This window comes from Erythrolamprus reginae, chromosome 1 (assembly GCF_031021105.1).
Source record: "Erythrolamprus reginae isolate rEryReg1 chromosome 1, rEryReg1.hap1, whole genome shotgun sequence".
Lineage (NCBI taxonomy): Eukaryota > Metazoa > Chordata > Lepidosauria > Squamata > Dipsadidae > Erythrolamprus > Erythrolamprus reginae.
Window position 1 is genome coordinate 178,868,182 of NC_091950.1, and position 25,550 is coordinate 178,893,731.

At 37.8% G+C, this 25,550-nt stretch overlaps 1 protein-coding gene across 1 annotated transcript in view; it reads left to right on the forward strand.

Annotated features, from left to right (window-relative positions):
* Positions 1 to 21,451, forward strand: part of GALNT13 (polypeptide N-acetylgalactosaminyltransferase 13) — a 290,475-nt gene extending 269,024 nt beyond the window's left edge. Inside the window, exon 12 of the mRNA XM_070731536.1 lies at positions 16,615 to 21,451. Coding sequence (XP_070587637.1) covers positions 16,615 to 16,755 — 141 coding nt within the window. The 3' untranslated portion in view covers positions 16,756 to 21,451. The remainder of the gene's footprint in view (positions 1 to 16,614) is intronic.
* Positions 21,452 to 25,550: the final 4,099 nt, after the last annotated feature.

The window sequence follows — 25,550 nt, forward strand, 5'->3', positions numbered from 1 at the left end:
CAAAAGTGATTTGTCCCCTAGTCAGGGGTGGGTTCTAACTTACCTCACTGCCGGTTCGCTTCCTCCTTCACCTGCGCAGTGCTGAAAAACAAGCAAAAAATAGCCCACCAAAAAGCCAAAAACAATGTGGTGGCGCAGATTCAGTGCCAAAAACCTGGTAACCTCCCCCCACAAATTCAAAAAAATATTTTTCCCAAAAAAAAGATCGCGGCACCCATGGACCAGCCTCGACAGAACCAGCTCCATGATGTCATCACTGGTTTATTACCAGTTCTATGGAGCCAATGCAAACCAGGAGGAACCCAAACTTATCAATGATTGTCTAGCCCAAATTCCTCCAAATCAGATAATTAGAGGCATATATGAAAGAGTTGCATGTGCCCTTTTTCCTTTTTGTATTTCTATTTTGGAAGCTGGTAATATAAAGAACACAAGACAGCGTTTAGACATATGGAGGTTACTCCTTCAAGATAAATCTGTCATGGTTGGTGGGAAACTGAACAGCTGGCTTTCTTAATGTCTCTTTTAACCCTAGTTAGTTATAGAAGCCTAAGTAAATAAAAGAAAGGAGATATGGTCATCAAATCTTGTACATAAAAAGTCCCAACATCTTGCACATGAAAAACCACATAGAAATCATATCACCCTTGATACCTGTATTTCACAAATACAGAATTCTGAAATGAAACTTATGCAATTCCCTCTTATGCCATCTTTATATTTGATTGTAGATCTTGTGTTGTGAGGTACCACTTAACATCTAATTAATCATGGATTTCCATTAATGTGCCTGCAGTGATAATAGAAAGCTTAACATTTTGAACATTTGGTTATCTATCTATCTATCTATCTATCTATCTATCTATCTATCTATCTATCTATCTATCTATCTATCTATCTATCTACTCTGTTCCCAACCCCAATAAGGCCAAGCACTTATTTCAGGATTAAAATAAATATAAGGCAGGATCTCATTTTCGGGGAAACAAAATATCTGTCTGTCCATCCATCCATCCATCCATCTATCCATCTATCTATCTATCATCACAATTTCTTGGGTTTCTCTTAATTAAGAGCCAACATATTATTTCAGAAATGATAGTCCTGTAGTGTCAAGGAGCATCTTTTCGTAGTTTTTGAAACAGCTGAATTTTGAACAGATGTTTCCAACTTAAGGAGAGAACTCTGAGTATGTGAATTGATACAGCTGTGATAAGTTTTGGTAAATTATGTTCTTCTTGTAACTTTGCATCTACTCTTTCAGTATGTTGTTTATGGTATCCTGCTATTGCGTTATTCTTTATGAGCCCTTTAGTGTTTTACCAAGCTGTTTTCAACAAGGGAACATATAGGATTTATGACCCAAGTACAGATTTCCAAATCTTTATGTATGAAATGCATAGTTTGACTTTTAACTCTTAAGTGTACTTATTTGGTACATATGCAGTACATAGGTATATTTGATTTTATGAGTCTTATTATTTATTTATAAATTTTATTGGCTGCCCATCATACCAGACATTAAAACCAAGGATACGTGGAGAGGGGAGGAAAGTGGGATCTGTTATTATTCTATCAACCACCTCATTTGCACTGTTCCCCTACTGGAGCCCCAAGCTAGCTGGCAGAGACAGGTCTTTAAGCTCTTATGAAAAGATAGAAAAGTTGGGGCCAACTTCACATTGGGGGAGCAAGCTATTCCAGAGGGCAGGAGCAACAGCAGAGAGGACCCTCCTCCTAGATCAGTGATGGTGAACCTCTGGTGGCCTTCTGGAGGCCAGAAATGGCCTCTTTCCCAATTTCTGGTCAGTCCAGTAGGCTTGTGTTTCGCCCTTCCCAGGCTCCAAAGGCTTCCCTGGAACCTGGAGAGGGTAAAAATGCCCTTCCCCATCCTCCCCATAGGTTCACCATCACTGTCCTAGACCCTGCCAACTGCAATAATTGGGCTAACGGAACCTGCAGCATGCCACCCATGAATGATACAGCCCAATACCACTGGGGTGAGACAATGCCTCAAGTAACCTGGACCCATACCATTAAGGGCTTTAAAGATTATCATCTTGAATTGCAATCTTTTGCCAAGAGTGTGTGCGTGCATTTGTGTGTGTGTGTGTGAGAGAGAGAGAGAGTGTGTGTGTGTGTGTGTGTGTGTGAGAGAGAGAGAGAGAGAGAGAGAGAGAGAGAGAGTACATGCCTTCATGTTATTTATTTTTACTTCTGATGACTTGCCTGGCTGAATTTTCCAAAGTAGCCTGGAAAAGTTTTTCCAAAGTAGTTTGCCCTTGTCTACTTCCTAGGGCTGAGAGAGAATGACTGGCCCAGGATGACCCAGCTGGCTTTGTGTCTAAGGTAGCACCAGAATTCATGGTCTCCAGTGATGGCAAACCTATGGCTAGAGCCATATCTGCTGGCACATGAGCTGTTGCCGTAGCTCAGCTTCAACATGCATGTGTGTGCTGTCCAACTGATTTTTGGCTCCCACAGAGGTTGTGGGAAGGCATTTTTGCCTTCCAGAGAGCCACCGGGGAATGAGGGAGGGCGTTTTTACCCTTCCCCAGCTCCAGGGAAGCCTTTGAAGCCTGGGGAGGTGTTAGCATATAGCATGGAAAAGGGGGATAGAACGTTGAGAGAGCTAATTTGCATACTGGCATGTGGTCAGATGTGGCAGTTGGAAGATAGAATTCTTGGGGATTCGTATGCTGACTGTTGGTGAATCTGCATCAGAGAGCAGATGTAGAGAGAAATATAGTCAAACTGTCAAGTTGTTTATTTATGTACATGTGAAACCAGTTCAATGAGAAAAGAAGAAATAAAAGCATAAGATTTATATTGGAGTCGCTGTATCTGTACCCAATATAACATAGTATCGCGGTTCTGCTATTAAGAGTCTCTGCTGTATGAAGTGAAGAAGATCACTTATAACCATAAATAACATAGAAATCGAACAGGAGGGCGAAACACGAGCCTACTAGGCCCACAAGAAGTTGGGAAACAGGCCTCCAGAAGATCTCCGGTGGGGAGCGTGGAAAGCTGTTGTTGCCCTCCCTAGGCATGGAATTATGGGTGTAGACACTTTCGCATTCATGATAGCGCATGCCCACAATCTTTCGGCACCTGAGGGGAAAAAGGTCCGCCATCACTGTTCTAGGTGCTTTCACCACAACACCAACTGGTTCTCAGTTACTCAAATAGAGAAGGACGATTACTGTCACTTTTGCTTTTATGGAAAAAATATCTGACTGGACATATGCTTTAACCTGTTTTGAACTCAGCTACCAAGATTTAGATCAGTGTTTCTCAACCCTGGCGGTTTGAAGATGGGTAGACTTCAACTCCCAGAATTCCCCAGCCAGCAACGCTGGCTGGGGAATTCTGGGAGTTGAAGTCCACCCATCTTCAAACCGCTAGGGTTGAGAAACATTGATTTAGATGCTAGAAGTATTTAGTTGACTCTCTTTATGATAAGGCCTGGGGATGACAAAGGCAGTTGGAAGAAATGCTTTCTATACATTTTCCTGGAGCATAGTTTGACTGTATATTGCCATTCCTTTGCTTTTGTTAGCATGCAGGTAAATGGGAATACAACTTTGAGGTAAGCATTTTGAAACTAATAACCCCTGTGATTGACTTTAGTTTAGTATTTCACTTGTGTACTGCCTTTGTGATATATATGATCTCTGTTTAATTGTAGACTATTTTATAAGAATAGATTCTCCATTTCCTGTAGCATGATGCTAATGCTGATAGTTGAAGATAATTGTATTGTAGTGTGTTACATTTATGTAGAGAATAGAAAAGGAGGGATTCAGGATACAGATGGGTAGATAAAAGGAGAAAATGTCATTTCTCAAAATATTTGCGGATTGTCCCTTCTAAACATTTTTTTACTCAGAAATGTATTCATTGTGAACAGTCACACCAACAAAAAGTTCACTTCTGGGGTTTTTTTCCCTGCACCTGCAAAATGAATGAAATGATCCAATTGCATTTAATATTGAATAATAAATCATGAGGCCCATTATATCAGAACATTAGGACATGTATTTATGAGAATCAAATTCATCAGAGCACTGCATTTGTAAAGAAATGGAGATGAGGACTAGAGAACACAAGGAGATGGGATACTGATATATATATTTACCATTGGCAATATGCAGGTTTTTTAATTTAATTCTCATAGTGCTTACAAACAGTGTTTTGTGCTTTTCCTTAAACCTATTCAGATGTAGAGTCATTGTTATTTTGAATGGCCGGCTGCTGCTTCCATTAGACAGTGAGTGTAATAATCCTTGTTATGAGGCATGCTGTGACAGGCTCATTTAGCTGGTTCCAACCAACCTTTTTACATTATTTTGATAATAGAAAAGGTTTCTGCTGCATAGATTAATTGTTGTTATAAAATGTTTTTGGTGTATTAGTATTGTTTAAAGTTACAAGATATCAGTCCATTAAGGTTTTGGTAAATTGGCTCACGATTCAGAACTGTTTACATTCGATAAGACTCATTTTATTTGTAAACTGAAAGATTAATCATTTCACAGGGTTCATTATTTTATCTCTAAATTGGCAGTACTGAATGAAAGCTAATAATGGGAATTTGCTTGGATTTGAAATAAGTTTAGCTGCACTGCATGCAGATAAATTCCCTGTAGTCAGAACTTTTGAATATATTTCCTTTTAACTGACAATGTTTTGCAATGCCATGCTTACTTTTTTCATCCATAACTATTCAATTTGATGACTGTGTTTAATAAATATTGATATTCAAAACTACTAAATCTTCATTTTTTCACTCCTGCATTTACTTTCTATTAGTAGAAAACCGAAGGGAAATGACTATGTATCTGAATGAAAATTGATATTCCAGTTGCTCACTCATAGCGAGCAATTTTTAGTTGTTTTATATGCTAGTGCATTCTAATTACCAAAATTAAATAAAAGGAATTAACTAGTACATATTTTATGTTAAAATATTAAATAAAGGTTGTATTCAAGCACAGCTGTAATTTTTTTTTAAAAATGTATTGCTGGTTTCAACTGAGGAAGTGTGTAACGTTTTAAATAAATAGATCTTCCTTCAAAAATAAATATTATGCAAACCTACACTGTATAGAATAGAATATTGATAATAAATAGAAATAATCTACATATACAATTAAATGCAAATATAGTCTAAAAACATAGAGATGGACAGGTTTTTCACCATTACAGCAACCCAATGTTTATTGATAATAAGATCAGTTAACATACTTTGTATGTATGTATGGTGTGTGTGTGTGTATGTATGTATGTATTTATTTTTGTATGTATTTTTGTATGTATGTATGTAATAAAATTTTCAATTTACAGATAGTCTAAAATTTCTATTGCTAAGCAAGACAATTGTTTAGTGATTTTTGCCCAATTTTATGACATTTCTTGCCACAGTTGTTAGGTGAATCACTGCAATTCGTAAGTTAATAACATGTTGTTAAATGAATCTGGTTTCCCTGTTGACTTTATTTGTCTGAAGGCTGCAAAAGATGGTTGCAAAACAAGATTTTGATCACATGACCATGGGGATGCTACAGTGGTCGTAAATGTGAAAAATGGTCAAGTCATTTTTTTCAGTGCTGTTGCAAGTTTACACAGTCTCTAAATGAATGTTGTAGTCAAGGACTAGCTATATCAACTACTTAAGAAGCTGTGCCATTGCCCAAATGTAAGACAGAGTGAAGGAAGCTCATCATAGGCAGTTTTATTTTAGGGTAAAGGCCTAGTAGAAGTGTCTCCAGATAGCCAGTGCAGTAGTTCTTTTTCAGATTTATGAAACCCTGCTGAAAACTAATGGATTGAGTCCCATGAGGCACTAATTTTAATTGGAATGAATTAAAAGAATATTGTTTCACAAGTCAGAAGGGGCAATGAAATAACCAAAGAAATGTGTTCAGAGAAAGCAGAAGAGTATAACAAGTACAATAGAAAGTTGTGTACAATGCCATGGTGGATGGAGGGGAACCTCCAGAATGACCCTAGCAATCTTACTACTTCCTCTGCCCTCAAGGACAATTTTTAGCCCAAGGCTGCTTTTACACTCTTCTGCTGCTTCTGGCTAATGTCAATAAGGAAGCAACAAATGTACAAGAGACAAATATTTTTTTCCATAGCAAACAATCTAACTTTTAAAAAAAACAAACAACAGAAGTTTACTCTTCTGTCGTCTCTTTATTTAGATTCTTAAATTTAGAAAATAAAAAAAATGATGAAGCTCATAATTGGATTTTGATTTTTTAAAAAATCTTTCTGGAACTGGATGAGGTCAAATGAAAAGGAGGCTTTTTAAGATTGAGTTGGAAATAAATCTGGGATAGGTGACAATTTGTCTTCCCCATCTGTTGAATGCAACAATCCTCCCCATCAGGCCACAATTTTTATTCCTAATTTATACATAAACAATGTGCATTTGCTCTACAATAATGAATAAAATTGTTGGTGGCATTTGAAAAACTTTGTCCAGTACAGGTTGCACCTTATTTAATAAAATGAAAGAGCAATGGGGAAAACTAAATATAGATAAATAAATACAGTGATGCCTCGTCTTATGAACTTAATTGGTTCCAGGATGAGGTTTGTAAGGTGAAAAGTTTGTAAGACGAAACAATGTTTCCCATAAGAATCAATAGAAAAGCAATTAATGCGTGCAAGCCCAAAACTCACCCTTTTTGCCAGCCGAAGCACCCATTTTTGCGCTGCTGGGATTCCCCGGAGGCTCCCCTCCATGGGAAACCCTACCTCTGGACTTCTGTGTTTTTGTGATGCTGCAGGGGAATCCCAGCAGGGGAATCCCAGCAGTGCAAAAAACGGGTGTTTCGCTGGCAACGGACGTCCGGAGGTGGGGTTTCCCAGTGAGGGGAGCCTCAGTGAAATTGCAGCATCGCAAAAGCACAGAAGTCCTCGAAACCCCACCTCCGGACTTCTGTTGCCAGCGAAGCACCCGTTTTTGCCTTGCTGGGGTTCCCCTGCTGGGATTCCCCTGCTGGGATTCCCCTGCTGGGATTCCCCTGCTGGGATTCCCCTGCAGCATCACAAAAACACGGAAGTCCCGAGATGGGGTTTCCCATGGAGGGGAGCCTCAGGGGAATCCTAGCAGCGCAAAAATGGGTACTTCGTTGGCAAGAGAAGTCCAGAGGTGGGGCATCCCAGTGGCGGCGGCTAGGATTTGTAAGGTGAAAATAGTTTTGAAGAAGAGGCAAAAAAATCTTAAACCCTCTGTTTGTATCTCGAAAAGTTTGTATGATGAGGGGTTTGTAAGAAGAGGTATCACTGTATATTCCTGATGATCCATTATATTTCAGAGCTATTTTCAAACATTTTATTTTAGCTATGAGGTAAATAAGGGCATCAATTGAGATATAATAGGCACGTTTTTAATGATGAAAAATGACATGAGAATTTTACAAATAAAATTAGATTTGTTAAATAAGTCAGTTTCCCTCAAAACTAGCTATATCTCCTTGTGATATTGAGAGCAGTTCAGTGATACTTGGTGCACTACATGTTACCAAACCTTGTTTTGGTATAAATTTCTCACAACTATATTCTGTATATCTCAAATTTGGATTTTTATTTCTTGAATTGATTGTATATCTGGAGGACAGAAGGAAAAGGGGGGACATGATCGAAACATTTAAATATGTTAAATAAGGTTCAGGAGGGAAGTGTTTTTAATAGGAAAGTGAACACAAGAACAAGGGGACACAATCTGAAGTTAGTTGGGGGAAAGATCAAAAGCAACGTGAGAAAATATTATTTCACTGAAAGAGTAGTAGATCCTTGGAACAAACTTCCAGCAGACGTGGTTGGTAAATCCACAGTAACTGAATTTAAACATGCCTGGGATTAACATATATCCACTGTAAGATAAAATACAGGAAATAGCATAAGGGCAGACTAGATGGACCATGAGGTCTTTTTCTGCCATCAGTCTTCTTATTTTCTATGTATATGTCTAATTCCTGTGGAACATTTGATTAATTGATGCCATTTGTCACACCATGCAGACTAATTTAGAGATATTAAAATTCCAATATAAAATAAATCAAAAAGTCAAGTCGTGCGAATTAAAACAGCTGTGATCAAATAATAATATACACACATATAGATGTACCTGACTAGCTTGTTTGGGCAGAAGCAATAAAACTACTTCTCAGTTTGATAAAAATATAACAAAATAAGAGAATAACAGAGTAGGAAATAACCTTGGTGGTCTTCTATCTAGTCCAATCCCCTGCCCAGGCAGGAAACCCTACACCATTTCAGACAAATTGTTGTCCAATCTTCTTTAAAACTTCCAGTGTTGAAGTATTCACAACTTCTGATTAATTGTTCTGTCAGGAAATTTCTCCTTAGTTCTAGGTTGATTTGCTCCATGGTTGGTTTCCATCTATTGTTTCATGTCCTGGCCTCAGGTGCTTTGGATAATAGTTTACTCCCTCTTCTTTGTGGCAATCCCTGAAATATTGGAACACTGCTATCATGTCACTCGTAGTCCTTCTTTTCATTAAACTAGACATACCCAAATCCTGCAACCCTTCTTTATTTGTTTTAGTCTCCGGTCCCCTAATAATCTTTGTTGCTCTTCTTTGCACTCTTTCTAGATAATATAATACAAATCATATGTTGATTTATATTAAGGTTTTATGAAACCCATGTAAATATTTAGACTGTTTTAAGATGATTACTTAAGCTGTGTAAATATAAGATTCTTACTGTGGTTCATTCACCTTTTCATTGCCATAGGTCGGATAGAGTGCTTTATCCTTTCCTTTATGATTTCTACTTGTTTTGCCATTTTTCTGTCTCACAGACACACACCTTCCTTCATATTATTACCCAATCTTGTCTGACTGTAAGCAGGATAGAAGATGCCATTCATGGTCCCACTATTGAGCCTTGTAATGACAGCCCTTTTCAGAAGTGGTTGTTGAGAAACTATACTCGGCTGGAGGTTTTTAGGAACATTTTTAAAAGCTCCACCGATTATTTCCTTTAGCAAATGCCAAGAGGTAGGTATCATGAAAAAAATAATAAATATGACAATTATTTTCCTTCTCACCCTCCCTCCTACTTATCACTATAGAGTAAAATCTAAATAAAACAAATAACAACTGCATTTATTAATTCTACTTACTATAAATCTATGTCAAAAATTTTGATTAAAAACTAGAAATGCATGTACTTTGTTTGAATATCTTATTTAATTTTAAGAACTGTTAAAACTATAGTTGTTTTGCATTACCTTAAAGCATCTATTTTCAATAAATAGTGTCTAAATGTTAAAGTGGGAATAATATGTGTAGTGGTAGCCAGTGTTTGATTATCTACTGACTCACTTGCCAGCAGATCAAGCCCTTTGGGGGTTCAAATGCTGCCCAACATTTAATCCAATCCAGTTAGATAGCATAGCAAATGAAAGAGTAATTAAACTGTTGGATTATGGCTAGAAAATCCAAATTTGAGTCCAGAGCTACTTTTGGGGGGAAAAGCCAGTCACTCCCTTCTAGATCTAAGCCAGGTGTCTCCAAATTTGGCAAATTTAAAATTGTGGACTTCAACTTTCAGAATTCCTCAGCCAACTAAGCTATAACATTTAGTTGACCTTCACAGTACAATCCTATGAAGAGGATGGAGTGCTACTTATTATGCTTTTATGATTTTCTGGAAGAAAAATTGTATAAAAATCTAACACCGAAGCCACCATTCCTGGCATTGATTCTATGATTCTGTGAATCTATGATTAGTATAATAGTAGTGTACAGCTACTGTGTACTGTTATTGTACTTACAGCAGTTTATAAAGACAAGGTATGCCATGTTTCTCGCGGGTTTTTTTTTAATGTTCTGTAAAATGTGTTTTTGCCCTGTTGATATTACCAGAGCAAACTTTATTTACCACATTTATTTTTATTTATGTATTAAACAAATTTATATGGCTATTCAACTCACAGTGATTCTAAGTGGCTTACAGCATTATAATTATTATTTATAGTTGAAGCCCTTGGTTCAGTAATAACAGTTTGGAAATTAGTTTACAATAGCTGTACCAAAGTACAATGGTTCTTTCAAACTGAAACACCCTTCCGTGTAAAAATACCTTCAAAGAAGTTTTTATCTTAGATATAATGTTATACCATGTTTTAATGTTTGGCTTTTAAACTATGTTGTGGAACTGTTGTGTATGCCACCTGGATGCAGTACTTGAAAAGCAGCCTTGTAATACTGTAAGTAAATACAATCAAAGTAGAAAATTGTAAAGTATATTTTTGTGGTAGATAGAGACGTGTTGCATAGAACTTTTGATAGTGATGATGGTGAATTGTATGTATTTGCTTGCAAAGTGCCTGTTTCACTTTACAAAATTTAACATTAGAAAGAATATGATCCAGAAATTAAATAGATATGTTAGCACTGTAATTTTATTTTATTTATTAGATTTGTATGCCGCCCCTCTCCGTAGACTCTTCCAAGAACATTTCAAAATATTATTTATAAAGCAAACCAGTTTTTCTATTAATTTTAATGTCAATGATACCTTGTAGTAATATTAGAAAAACCCTGTAAAATATGTACAAACATTGCTAAAAGGATATAATTCGTTGCAATGGCATCTTTGTTTTTTGTCAAGGTCCTGTTTGACTAAGACAAAAAGGGCTAAAATATAGTGTTATTTAATATATAGAGTATGCTGAAAACATTAATCTGGTACTAAATAATGCGAGAAATTACAGACTCGGGTGGTTTTGTTGCAGATAATTTTCTAATGTAATTGATTGTTGGCCAAAAAAGGGAGAGAAATGTTTTTAATAGCATTACGTAATGATAGAATTGTAGGAATAAGTGCTTATAGAAGACTATTGAAATATTCAACATGGGGTTTTTTATGTTCAATTCTACAACAAATACAAAGAAACAGCTGGTGAAATATTAGGACTATATTTGATTTGGCATCCAGAAAAGCGTCATGAAGCCTCTAATTCAACTAATTGTAAAATATGGTACTTTCATTGTTCTGAATTATTTCTTAAAGCATTTTGGTGCTCTTATTATATGTACTTCTTAGAAGAAAAATAACCTATTACAATGGGCTACATATTATGAAATAGCCTTAAGAGTTTCTCTGGGAATTTCACAGCAGGTTTTTTTCTCTTACTTTAGATGAAAATAAGAGAAAAAAAACCTCCTTTGTTACTTTTCTGAATGTTTTTTTTTCTGGGTAGAAATTGCTATAGCACAAACCATCCTCAGATCAATTTAGCATGAAATTCAGCGTAATGCAAAAAATTAGATGCTTGTGCAATTTCATCATTTCAGCCATCTCAAGAAAACGGTTCCATTTTAAAAAGTGTAGAGTCCTTGCACATAATGGCAACTACCATATATAGCATAAACCTTTTTCCTGGAACATAGAATATTACAGAGTTGGAAGGGTCCTTGGAGGTCAAACAACTAAGATTGGGCTTATGAACAGAAAGCAGTCTTAACATTCGGTTTCCCTGGAAGCAAACTGCTGCTGCTTAATTAGCAAATCAGGATCAATAATACTAGCTCTGCTCGGAAGAAAAATGAATTAATCATTGATGTTAATTTAAACCTCTTTGAGGTGGGTTTCCTAAAAAAAATGCCTGAATACTGGGCAGGGTGCATTTGTAGCAGAACAGGAACGACTTGTTGCCAATAAGGGAGCAGAGACCACGAGAAGATTGAGATTGCCAGGTTTATTTGGTGCATGCATCAGGTTCAGAAGATATAAAAGCAACGTCTGAACAACATGGATTGCTTTTCAGGGCTCTTGATACATTTCCAAAGGAGTACAAAAAACACACAGTATCAGCCAATCAGATACTAGTTGTCAATGTTTCAGAATGGTGCAGAATGTACAACAAAAAGGAACTCGCGGTCAGTATGTGGGTTCCTGCATGAAGCTATGTGCCTTGAGAGCAGGTGTCAGATCTATCTCTGCATTATCAAAGCTTTGTTCCCTTCCTGAGTACATTTCGTGGTTACGCATTTAGCGCTACAGCTGTACCTCAACCGAGCATAGAGGAAGTACAAATGTGAGGACAAAACTTTGCCCAACTTTGAAAATGTCAAGTTTATAGCAGATATATGTAGGACAAAGGTCATATATCAAAATAGCATAATTCTGGCAAGAAATGCAGTATAAAATGAAAATACAGATATCAAGGCATAGCCCAGCTTCCTCACATTACTGGGCTAGAAACAACTAGAAAACAACGAGGGTGTTTCAGAGGAGGAGGATGTGCTCCTATTCACTCTATGCTATTTCCAGATTTCAAGGGCTATCCCAAAAGGTTCCAATGGTGCAGTGCAGCTTTGAGGTACTATAGCCACACTGAAGGTGTAAAGAAGACCCGCCTCTTCCAAATTAGAGTGCAATAGTTTAATTAGTTTTTATCGGAACTACCTTGTTGATGTTATGCGGCTGTCCAATATTAATGGTGGATCCAGGGAAACTCTCAGACTACAAATCTGATTTGTAAAAGAAAGTGCAAAACAATCCAAAATAGCTTTTTACCTCCCAAATCTTAAAATTCAGCTCTTAGAAAATATAATAACTCCGGGTGGTTTCTTTTTCAAAGTTTAACTTCACTTTGTTCTCCCTGTCTTAAACTTTACAGATTGGAAATATCCAATATTACGCTTGTGGAAAGGGAGAAATCTAAGCTAAATATCTCCAGTACATTGAAATACAGTGGTACCTCTACTTAAGAACGCCTCTACTTAAGAAATTTTCTAGATAAGAACCAGGTTTTCAAGGTTTTTTATGCCTCTTCTTAAGAACTATTTTCTACTTAAGAAACTGAGCCCGGAAAAATTTCCCAGGAAATTTGAGAGTGGCATGAAGACCCGGCCAGTTTCTTGCCATTCCCCCTTTAATCCTGTCCTTCTTGGGCTTTTCTGGGCTGCCAGAGGAGCCTTTCGGTGGCGCTTAAGGAGGCTTTGGCAGTCCAGAGTGAACAAAGCATTTTCCTTTCTCTGGGCACTTGGAGAAGGAATAAACCTCTGCCAGCACCCAGAGAAAAGAAACGCTCCCTTCGCTCTGGGCAGTGACTCTCCTCCTTTTCTTCTTCCTTCTCTTCCCACCCAAATTCCGAGCTTTTATTTCTTTCCTTATGGGTTTGCATGCATTATTTTCTTTTACATTGATTCCTCTGGAAAAAAATTGCTTCTACTTACAAACTTTTCTACTTAAGAACCTGGTCACGGAACAAATTAAGTTCTTAAGTAGAGGTACCACTGTATATGATAGGGTTTTTTTCTTTTTATTATCTTTAATTTCTTGCTTTCGGGTGGGGTCAGGGCATAGGTGGCTTCCACTTTTCCATCGGTTTGCATTGCGACATTTAGCATGTGCGCCCCATCGTGCAATTTCGCTTCTGTGCATGCTCCGAAGGTGGATTCAGCCTGAAACACAGCTGAGAAGCTGATCAGCTGTGTTTCGGGGAAAGAAATAAAAGTTAATATTAACCCGGGGTGGGAGGGAGAGCTTTTTCCAAATAGAGAACGAGCAGAAGCCATCCAAATACAGGAAAATTCTTTGAAAATTCAAAAAAAAAAAAAGATGGTGCACATGGATTGGTACCGACAGAACTCAATCTGTGACAGCAATCTTACAACAGCAGCGGGTCGCTAACGGTTTGGGCGATCTGGTCCGAACCAGGAGGAACTCACCCCTGAATCAGGGTTGCTGAATACAGTTGAGTGTTTATTGGCTGGATGCCCTTTCTGATTCCTAGACAGAATTTGTAGCAGATATTTTATGTTTACCCCCTGCCTAGAATTGAACTCTCAACCTTCTGAGTGGGAGATGAGAGTCTTCACTTTAGGCCACCACATTGCCTGAAATATATGATTGAATTATATCATCATATTGATATTAGATTATTGCTGGTCAATGATGGATAATTGGAACAGCTCATATCCTGCAATGATACCTTTAATATTATTAAACATCATCTGTTTATCCCAGGTCTTTGAAAAGGATTATTTGTGTTCTGCTGGGCTCTCTGATAGGAGCCTCCCGAAAGGATATAAATTTCAGACACACACACGTTTGAAAATTCAAAACAATGTTCTTTATCACAAAATGCAAAATAAACAAAGCACTCTTTTTGTATGGCAAAGGGCACTCATCCCAAAACAACCGGGTAGTCTGTACAATTATCCTTAAGCAGTCATTAAGTACTTAGCTAGCAGCTGTGAAGAAACTTCACACCCCTTCTTCTTCCAACTAAGTGAGACACACACGCACATTGCTCTGCTTTGTTTTCCAAGGCGTGAAAAAGCAACAAAGTCCAGAAGACACAGGATTCCTGACGAACTCCGATCAGATATTCTTCCACAATGGCCAAACCCACATGCTGCTATTTATAGCAGCAGCCCTAATTACTGGAGCCCCAGCCAAACACAGGTGGCCTCCCTTATTTCCTGTAATATGTTCTTACTTGGTCTCTTCTATGCATAATTCTGCGCTTGCGTGGGTCCAAAACGTCATCATCTGAATCAATGGAAGATGAGGGAGATTGACTGCCTGGGCTGTGTGCCAAGCCCTCCTCTGCTGAGTCACTCCCACCTTCTTCTTCGTCCAAGGAAACTAAACTCTGTACTGATTCTGTCGGCAATAACATAGGCCTGTGACATGTTGAATTTTCCCCTGCATCCACCTCCCCATTCCCTGGGGCAGGAGCTGGGCCAGAGCCAACCACAACAATTTGATAGGTAGACAAAAATGCTAAATCAGATATAAACATCTGACTGACATGCACCCAACAATAATACAGTTGTTGTTATAATAATAATAATAATAATAATAATAATAATAATAATAATAATAATAATAATAATAATATGTGCCTTGTTGATTATAGAAAGGTTTTTAATTGTGTAAACCTTTGTCAAGCTGTGGAAGATGCTTGGGAAAATGGGAATCCCACAACATCTTATTATACTTTCATTCCAACAAGGCCAGCATCCTGGGAAAGGCTACCACAATAAATAGTAAACTACATTATCTGTAATAATATACTGTATAAATGGATTATATATTTGACTGGAATGAATTTTTATTTTGGTTCTTTGCTCTTTTGGTTTCTTCTTCTTTACATTTCAGAGATTTTTTTAAAAAAATAAAAAAGCCACTTTTTAATCTGAAGCTTTTCACTTGATATTCTGTCATATTATTAGTCTCCTCATTTCAGGTTCCAAAACAGCAGGATGAAAAATAAGGCAGAAATGTTTATAAATTCTCATTACTATAGCAAATGATAGATTAGAGAATGATCTGAAGACAAAATGCCGCTTTGTAGCCTAAATTGATCTGAGACTGATAAAGAGAGGAGATTGTTGGCAATTTCCCATATAAACTGCACAAAGCATCTCCACAGAATTATGGTTATGAGCATAATGGACTGTTTAATTTTTTCAAGGAAACATCACCTGAACAGAAGGAGCTTCTGGGTTAATTACAATTAGCTAATTGAAATCCTTTTATTTTTAGCTTTGAGTACCCTAGGTTCCAAAGGCTACACCACTTTCTACAGCTAAACATTTGTAACACGTTAACAATTGATCATTTTTTAATTATAGGAGGGCGACATAAGTATGTGAACATCAGAAAAGGCAAAAGACACAATACAGAAATCATGCTGCTTCCAACAAATATCTACTACAATAAACTTAAAACCATTTCAGAAAGAGAATTCATAGCCCATGGTTTTCAAGGTTGATGATCAATTCAGAAAAATGATTTAGATTAGACTTAAACTTGCAAAATTAGTTTCCAGTGGCTCCTAAACATAGAAGATCACTCAGTTGTTTTTTAACAAGAAAGCTGACCAGTGCCATAGAATAGACCAGTGATGGCGAACCATCACATGCCAAAAGGGTGTGTGTGCATGTGCTAGCACACACATAGGTGTCTGCACCCATTCCCTCTCCCTACACATGCACACACCGCCATGATTCCCCTGCGCATGTGCACAATCCCCTCCATCCCCGTGCATGTCCACAGGCCTCACTGAAGCCTGGGATGGTGAAAAAGCCCGTCCAACGAGCAAACTGGAAGTTCAGTTTGCCTGATGTGCTGTTTTTTGCACTCTGGAAGCTTCAGGGAAACTTCCTGAAGCCCCCCAGTGTGAAAAACAGCACAACGGGCAAACTGGAAGTCCGTTTTCTGAACTTCCTGTTGGGCAGTTTTTTGCACTCCAGGGCTTCAGGGAAGCTATCCTGAAGCCTTGGAGGGCCAAACAGCCTTCCCCAAGGCCAAAAATCAGCTGACTGGAGCTAACATGGGGCAATGGCTTGCATGCTATCCAATATGGTTCTGTGTTTTGCCATCACAGGATTAGGCATTAGAGTGGTCGTTCTGTCAGAGGAATATGTTAAAACTTTCAGACTTGGAGCCTCAGCAATCCAACTTCCTCCTGTCATTATATAATAAGTGCTGAGCAACTTTCTGTGTGATTTCCCTGATGCGTAAACATGGTAGAGGAATTTGCTGGCTAGTCCAACTGACGCTGACTTCTTCATTTTGTTGGTTTGCTTGTCTGTTTTGCAGCGACTGACCTTGAGACATGTGAACAGTAACCAGTGTCTTGATGAGCCCTCGGAAGAGGACAAAATGGTTCCTACCATGAAGGACTGCAGCGAAAGCCGATCCCAGCAGTGGCTGCTACGTAACATGACCTTGGGTGCCTAAAGCCAAGACCACAGACTTCGTGTCCTTCCTCAGACCTTGGAAGGTCTGCTCACCCTTCACACAAAAGGATATTCTTCTTCCCTTGTGGCCGGTGAAGAGAAAGGGTTTGGATGCTCAATTCAAAGCCCCACATGTCAGAAAACTACTTTTTTTAAAAAAAAATTGCTTAAAGCATGGTTGCACTTTTTTTTCTCTCTCTCTCTCTGATTTTTTTTTTTTTTTTTACAAGTCAGCTGAACACATGGACGCTTTATCCACCCTGGCATATACAGTATTACGAAGACATGAAAAGCAGACTCCAGAAAAGGGTTACAAAGCGAAAATTGCAAGAGGGTGGGGAAGTAGCTTGCTGTGGGTTCTGTCCTGTAATGTTGCTTGAAAGTGACAATGTTAAATGCCTTATGAAGCTCATTTGCATTGTGGAAGATGGTGAAACATTTGTTTTCCTCAATTGATGTACTTGTACCAGTCCTTCATGGTGACAGAGGAAGAATCTGTTGTTAATCTGCTGCCAACCCATTACCTATGAATAGCCCAGCTGAAAAGATTTCTCAGCAGTAAATTTCTGTATATATTGGATGTTTTTCATGTATAGTGTCAGGGGTGGGTGGGAAAAAGTGGCATTTCTGTTCTTGAAACCTCTGTTAAAATCCACAGAACTGGATGAAGGATATTGCTGGTACGTGGGATGTGAAATCGAATTCACGGCCAAGGAAATGAGATTGATGATACCCACCAATGCCCTTTGCAAAATATAAGTCATTGCAAGCATTGTAACACACTTGGCCAACTTCCATAGTCTCACATTAATAATTATGATAAAAGGCAGCAAGAGCTGTTTATCCAAATTACATGAGATGCTGGTAGAAGACCAAGCTTATGAGTTGGCCACAAGCTGATTTCAAGTTGAGTTTAGTTGCAATTCCTTTTTGTCCTATTAAATGTACTTGATTTATAAAGATTCTTGGTCCCTAGCCATAAATAAAAGCTAGATCTAATGTGAAAATGTCAACAATGCAATGCAACCCCTTAATAATTATTAAGATATTATTACAAAGACATATAAATCTTCCAAACATAGCAAGTTGAAGTTTTAGCATATGACAGCTCCAAGTTCAGGACTAATTAAAAATATGTCTAATTAAGTTGTCTGGTTTGTATATGGAGGACATGGTTTTATATTTTAGATTTATTATTAGAGTTGGAAGGGACCTTGTAGGTTAACTAGTCCAACTCCCCTCTCAAGCAGGAGTTCCTACTCCATTTGAGGCAGATGGCTGTCCAATCTCCCCTTGAAGGTTGCAAGTGTTGGGGCTCTCACAACTTCCGGTAGGATAGGATTTAACTGTCTCTATAAACAGTATTTTATTTTTTTAAAGGGAGGGGTCTTTTTGTCACATATCTCTATGCCAGGATGCAAGTAGGAACAAAGTTTATCCAACATTGGAATCTCTGTAGTTCTAGTGAACATTACTGGATCAGAGAATTACATAAAGTTTACTCATTTTTATCTGGATTTAATTTATTGCAGTTTGTTATATATCAGCCCTATGGCCGTGCCTAAATTTCTGTGAAGTGTGTTATGTTGGGCAGTATGGACGGATCAGTTCCATACTGCAATACTGAGAGATTGAACTGACCTCTTTCACGTTTCATTCAGGCATCTTGAGAAAATGCGAAGGTTCTCTCCAGCAGATGAGACTCATTACGCAAGACTGTCTTTAACGTTAAAATCACCCCATCTGTTGGTTTTGAAGGTGCTCATTTGTCTGCTTTTCCTATACCAGAAGAATTCTCCACAAGTACCGTACAAATATGCAAGGAAAATGTCCAGATTTCAGCAGGATCGGAAGCAAAAGGACATAAAAAATATCAGCCTACTCCCTGAAAGAAGAGGGATTGGTTTGATCAGCAGAGGCGAGCAGATAGAAGATGTATTCAAGAATACAGGTAGTCCTTCAGCTATGACCACAGTTGGGACCAGATTTCCGGATATAAATCATTACATGCGTAAATTGAGTTGTCCGTGTGTTTGGATCCAATTTGATGGCTCCTTTTTTTTTTTGGCAGGGGGTTAAACAAATCACTGCAGCTGTTAAAGGAATTTGTAGCCATCTGTGCAATAGTCATAAATATGAAACCATTCTTTCAAATGTGTGGTTTTTGCTGTGACTGGGGGAGGAAGGGGAGAGACAATGGCAACGTTGTACAACATCCAGAATTGCCATTAAATGCATTTTTTAAAGGGCATTAAGTGATTGGTCCTAATTTGAGGAACTGCCTGTAATCTGAAGATGCCTGGATCCTTGACAAGTAATGCAGCATTTCAACTAAAGGGCGCATGTTTCCATTTGAAGTGTTATTGCTTATCTACAACAATCCCGGTTTCTAGGTTGATCTTGGGCAGGTTGGCTGTGGTTCCTATATTGCCTTTGTTAGAGGGAGACTGATAAGTAGCAAAGTAGGTTATTCTACCTTCCAAATATATATTGTTCCTGAATACAAATTATTCCTGAAGAATCGTGGCTTGAGCTAAACAAACTCAATGCAGTAATGAGGGTCATTACTGCAAAGTTAGCCGAAGCTAATTAATCATTTAAAAACAGGGTCCAATACAAGCAATGCTTTTTCTTAAGTTGTTATTAGGATGACATTAAGAAATAATAAAAGCATTTGTTTTCCTCAAATGAGCATGCAAAGGACAGGAATTTTCAAAAGGTTGGGTAGGAAGGGGGTCTTTGAAAGTTCATATACAAAGTTGAAGAAAGGGGTAGTGGAACCATGAGGTGATCACTTCTCCAATTCCCACAATTTCAAGAAGGCTTACTAGGAATTTTAGGGGCTGAATTTGAACACAGTTCAATCCTGTGCCAGGATTTTGGCTTAGGGGAGGTAGTGCCAGGCAGATGGCTACAAGCAGAATCAAGACCATAGGTTCTGCATTCCCTAACCCTACTGCTAATTCCAATGAAATGTCTCCATGGAGCACCTCATGGATTGCCACATAAATATTTACTTCATCCCATCTTTTTAGTGAGCAAACAATAGGGCATAGGGGATATGCCCCAGCAGCATTATCTTTACATTCTTAAACCGCCAAGGCTAAAATCAAAGTTTTGATAGTTTTAGAGGATTGTACATTAGCCTGTGGTGTCTTCTCTCTTTGTGTTCCGTAGATCAATAAAATGTGTGCTGTTTCTCATTTGAATAGCATTGATTACTCACTTTTTAAAGTCACTTTATGATATCAGCAGTTGAGTTCAAATTTAAACATTGATTTTTTTGAAAATTTAAGTCAAGTTGGCTTTTCTCTCCCTGTGTGTAGATTAGACAATGTTCTAATTTCATAGAAATGTGCTGAGGGATAATATAATAAATATTAAAAATGATTGAGGTATAAATACCAAAAAAGAAGAACAGTATTTAAGAAAAGATAAAACTTAAGGAATTTCTTGAGGGAAAGATAGGTATATAAAGTTTGAGCCAATGGAAGTAAGTTCATTCTGTCTTCAGAGGCAGCTTCTTGACTGTTGAATCCAAGAATAGCACTTTTATCTAACAACAGACAAGTAAAATAGCCTTTTAAAGGTGATTAGTACTGTACCGATAATCGATATAGTCCAGGTTTTTTTACTTGAAATTAATGAGATCATATCTGATCATATAAATGTTAGCTTTGCATCTCATTTGTAGATGCTAAATACAGTCTCAAATGAGGCATATAGTAGTGAGGGTGCTTAAGTGTAAAGCTATGAGTTAGGCTGAAATGGTTAAGGAAATAAATTTGAAATAAATTTTATAATATTATTGTCTTCAAAGTCCTACTGCACCATTATAAACTGGATAAAAAAACACACTTTCAATAGGAAATCAGGTTTGCAATTAAATATTGTAATAGCAACATCTCGAGAATTTAAACTGTATCCCACAAACCATTGTACTCACATGGACACCTACCCACCTGTATTTTCCATGTATGGATAAATTAAAAAGTATGCCGCTATTACTGTACGAATGCACCTGGTAAGATTCAACCACATTAAAATGCATTAAGTATATTGCTATTGTCTCATCTCAAAATGCTGACTGCGCATCAGCCAAAATGTCTTAGATTATATGAATGATTAGCGTGAAAATATTTTCAAGACTAAGCGATATTTCTGAAGCTCCCCTTTTATTTTTCCAAATGGAAAGTTGCAGTTTGTCTCTTTAAATGTTCAAGATAGCTGGACCACTGGCGTTCCAAACCCCTTCAGGCTTTGCATGAAAGTTAACAAAACCAAATTTGGCCAAAGTATGCAAGCCAAGGGGTTTCTAGCCAGTCCCACCTTCTAATCTGTATGCTTCTGCAATGTGCAAGATTATAACATTTATCACATCCCTGTATCTTTAAGTGCACATGGAAACATCTGAAGCAGACACCTAAAAGGCTCCCCCCCACTTTAAATGGCTGTGAGGGTTGTTTTTTTTAAAATATACTTGATTATCTGATTTAGAGGGAGTATCCAGTGGAAGAATTGCTCTTAAAACTTCCTAAACTGTGTGCTTGGTAAACAGTACATGTCACAATTCTTAAGAGTGGGCTGGGGTTCAAGAATTACCAATTCCAAATGTAATCGTTATTAAATGTTAACTCTGCTGTAAATTTTCAATATTTATACATTTTGTAGAAATAAAATATGCCAGTTTAGTTTTATTCTACTTGGTGGTGTCGTTCTTAAAGGCATGACATTAAGTTTTGCTGCCTGTCTCAGACCATATAGTAAGGATTTTATATCAGTGTTTCCCCCAGTATGCTAGCTGGAAATTTCTCAGAGCTATAGTCTACATATTTTAAAATTGCTTAAATTGAGAAGCCCTGGTCTATACCCAAATACTGTATGTGTGTAAATGAACTGTTAACGGGCAAAAAGATCCCAGTTGTACAATCTAGCATGTGTATACACTTGTTTGTTTGTGAGTGTATGCAGACAATGTATCATAAATACATTGAGTCCTGCTGCTGTATATTTTCAGAGCAACGCCTGTGAAATCTTTTTTTAAAAGATTAAATATTATTCATATACTGTACTCTATAAATCAAGCTATTTGCAGAGGCAATAATCACTGCATTGCAATAACAAAATCTTATCCTTTCTTAACAAAATTCTTTTTTCTTCCTCACTTTTATATTAGATAGACTTCCTTGCATCCTACTGCTAGTTAAAAATAAAATTTTTGGCTTATAATTCCATGATTATGAAGTTACAATCATGATTTGCTAAAGTGGTATTTACATAATAGATTTATAGACTTGGAAGGGCCATCCAGGCCAACTGTGTTTTTTTCTTTTCTTTTTTTCCCAGTTAAACATTCTCAGTTCCCTTTGTTCTGATAATCTACCTGCTTTTAGTTTCTCTGAATGTATCAGAGAACATTAACGTTTGGTGTCCAAAACTGATTATTCTACTCAAGATGACTCTTTGATCAGCACAGAAGAGAAAGATTTGACATATCTTCCAAATGTAATAATCCAAGCCAAGTATTCCACGTTCAATCCCGAAGCATTTGATTCTTGTTCTCTAAATTAAAAAGAAATGGTCCCGATTAGATTCCTTTATTACTTTCACCCAATTTATTTAACTTATCCAAAAACTCTTGAACTGTCTTCTTAAACATTGGTAAGCATGGGAAAGTCTGGTAAGCATTCTGTTCTATTATTCGCCCGAAGCAATAATAAACGTGAAAAGGTGAAGAACTGATTTTGTTGCCTTCCACTCAACATTACTTTCCAATGTGAAGAACCATGAATAAACACTCATTGAGTGTGATTTTGCTAAGGCAGGTAGGCATCCACCTATCATCCAGCCTGCAGTGAACCCTCTTGATTAACTAACGCAGTTGAATATTTTACCAAATGTGTTTTTGAAACCAAGGTTCGCTTGCAACATTTCCATAAATTGCTGGAGTTAGTTTATTTTTTTAGATCAGATACGTTTAGCTTAATGTGATTCCTGACAAATGGATAGTGAATTGTCCTAAAATTATGGCATAGTTTTCAAGAGATTTATGGATTAATTCACAGGCATCCATTGGTCTGGACTTTCTTTTCCTTCCCTTTTCCTTTCCTTTTTTCCTTTCCTTCCTTTTCCCTTCATTTCCTTTCTCTCTCCCCTCCTTTCTCCTTTCCTTCCAATAAGGATATTTGCCATCCTCCCATAATCTGGTACTGATGTGTTAAATTGTGGGAGCAATCTGGCTAAGATTATCTCAAAAATGGCTACTCGGCCCAAATAGTAAGAGACCTACTCTCCAGATTAGCATTCAGGAGACTATTCTGTCATTGATGTGGTTCTTGCTTCCTTGGTCTTGTCAGCTACTGTCAGCTACCTTTTCATTCCCAAGGGCTTTAAAATCATACTATATTCAGTAAAGGTTTGGCTCAGAGCACCTTACATTCTGAGGTTGCCCTTTTGGATGGCTGTATCATCCACAGTTAATGTCATTATTTCTAAGCTCCCACTTTTCTAATAGCCTTTTACAGTTCTGAAATATTAGTATGTACTCTTCTAAAATAGAGTAGAATTAGAATAGATTAGAATAGAATAGAATAGAATTCTTTATTGGCCAAATATGATTGGACACACAAGGAATTTGTTTTGGGGGCATATTCTCTCAGTGTATATTAAAAAAAGATACATTGGTCAAGAATCATGAGGTTCTTGGGGTCCCACCTTCTCTTTCCACCTCTGACTTGTTGTTTTATGTCCTCACTAAGCTTACTTATTGTTTCTGAATAGCCACATTTGCCATTTCCCCCTCCATTAGAATTGTTTACACTGATGCTTTTAATAGTATTTTCAAGAACTCCCACCCACATTCTGATTCTTTTAAGCATAGTGTACCTTTCAGCTCCAAAGTTCTAATTTTGGGACTCACTCGTCATGTCCCTATTATGCACATTTGTTTTCCTGTGCTATGATGTAAGCTCATCTTATTTTTTTTATACTTTAAGCATTAAATGTTGGGCCTGTCCCCCCCCCCTTTACTGAGTGTTCACACTGAACCATTTCCACTTCCTGTTCTACAATAGAAGTCTTCATCTACAGTAGAAACCATTACGTTTTTCATTTCAGGTTTTCTTCTCCAACCCCCAGAAGCTTCATTTTAAAGCCCTTACCAGGCTTCACCCACGTAGAGATTTCCAGCCCTTGTAAGGTAAAACCTATCTGGCTCCAGCTGTTTATCATCCTGGCAATCCAGGCCATGCTCTCAAACAAAAAAGCAAATTTTGCCTGGAAACACAATTTGCACAGGTAGGTGGTGGTTTCTAGTGTCGAGTATACCAGCTGAGCTCCTTAATTATAGGGGATATGACTCTGTTTTTACAGCATCTTCTTCACATGACTAAGCAGCAAAGGAAGATTGATTCTCTTAAAACATACCGCTTCTTTGGTCTTTCTCATCTTGTCCTCTTGAATTCCTGTGGCAAACTCCTGTTTCCTCTCCATATGGTATCTGCTTATTCAAATTATCTGTAAAGGGGAAGGTGCCACTATTTTCTTAGGCTTTTCACTGAATAATCCCTGAATGGGTATGTGCATAAATATAAACTGTCCAAAATACTGAGGTAAGACATAACATCATCATCCTATTTGTTGGAAGGAATGTTGTGTTGTGTTTAACTCTGGCCCAGCTCCTGCCCCAAGGACTGTGGATGTGGGGGAGACATCCACATGCCGCAGGCCTGTTTTGCTCCTGGTGGAATCTGCTGATGAAGGCTCCTCTGACCAAGAAGACAGGAGTGACAGGGAGGAGGAGAGTGTGGCAGACAGCTCAGAAGGAGATCAATTATCTAGCTCCTCCTTGGATTCGGAACAAGAATTAATGATACAGCCACGCATGCGGAGAGCGATGCATAGGCAACAACAACTGAGAGATTATTATCAAAGAAAATGAGGCCACCTGTGGTTGGGTGGGGCTGTGGTAATTAGTGAGGCAGCTATAAAGAGCAGCTTGTGGGTTTGGCCATTGTGGAGGGTTATCTGATTGTTGTGTTTCGTGCCTGTCTTGCTGACTTCAACCTTGGTGTGTTGCTTTTTCCCCACTTTGAAACTAACCCAGAGCAAACGGTGTTTCACTTTGTGAAAGAAGAAGGACTGTGAATTACCTCACAGCTGCAAGCTAAGTATCTCAGAACTGATAAGGGACTTGTAACAATTACCAGTTTGTTTGGAGACGAGTGCTCTTTGCTATACCAAAAGAGGGCTTGGTTTAAGTGAATTTTCATTATAAAGAACATTGTTTTGAATTTTCAAACGTGTGTGTGTCTGAAATTTGTACCTGTGAATTTTCGGGAGGATTTTACCAGAGAGCCCGACAGAACACGTTGGAGGTCTTCTAGTCCAACCCATTCCTCAGGCAGGAAATCCTATACAATTTCAGACAAATAGATATCCACTCACTTCTTCTAGTGATGGAGTACCCACAATTTCTGAAGGCAAGCCGTTCCACTGATTGATTGTTCTCACTGTCAAGAAAGTTTTCCTTAGTTCTAGGTTTTCTTCTCTCTTTAGTTAGTTTCCATCTTTTGTTTGTTGTCCGGCCTTCAGGTGCTTTGGAGATTATTATTATTATTATTATTATTATTATTATTATTATTATTATTATTATTATTATTTATTAGATTTGTATGCCGCCCCCCTCCGAAGACTCGGGGCGGCATAGCTTGACTCCCTTTTCTTTCTGACAGTCTCTCAAATATTGAAACACTGCAATCATATCATCCCTAGTCCTTCTTTTCACTAGACCAGACA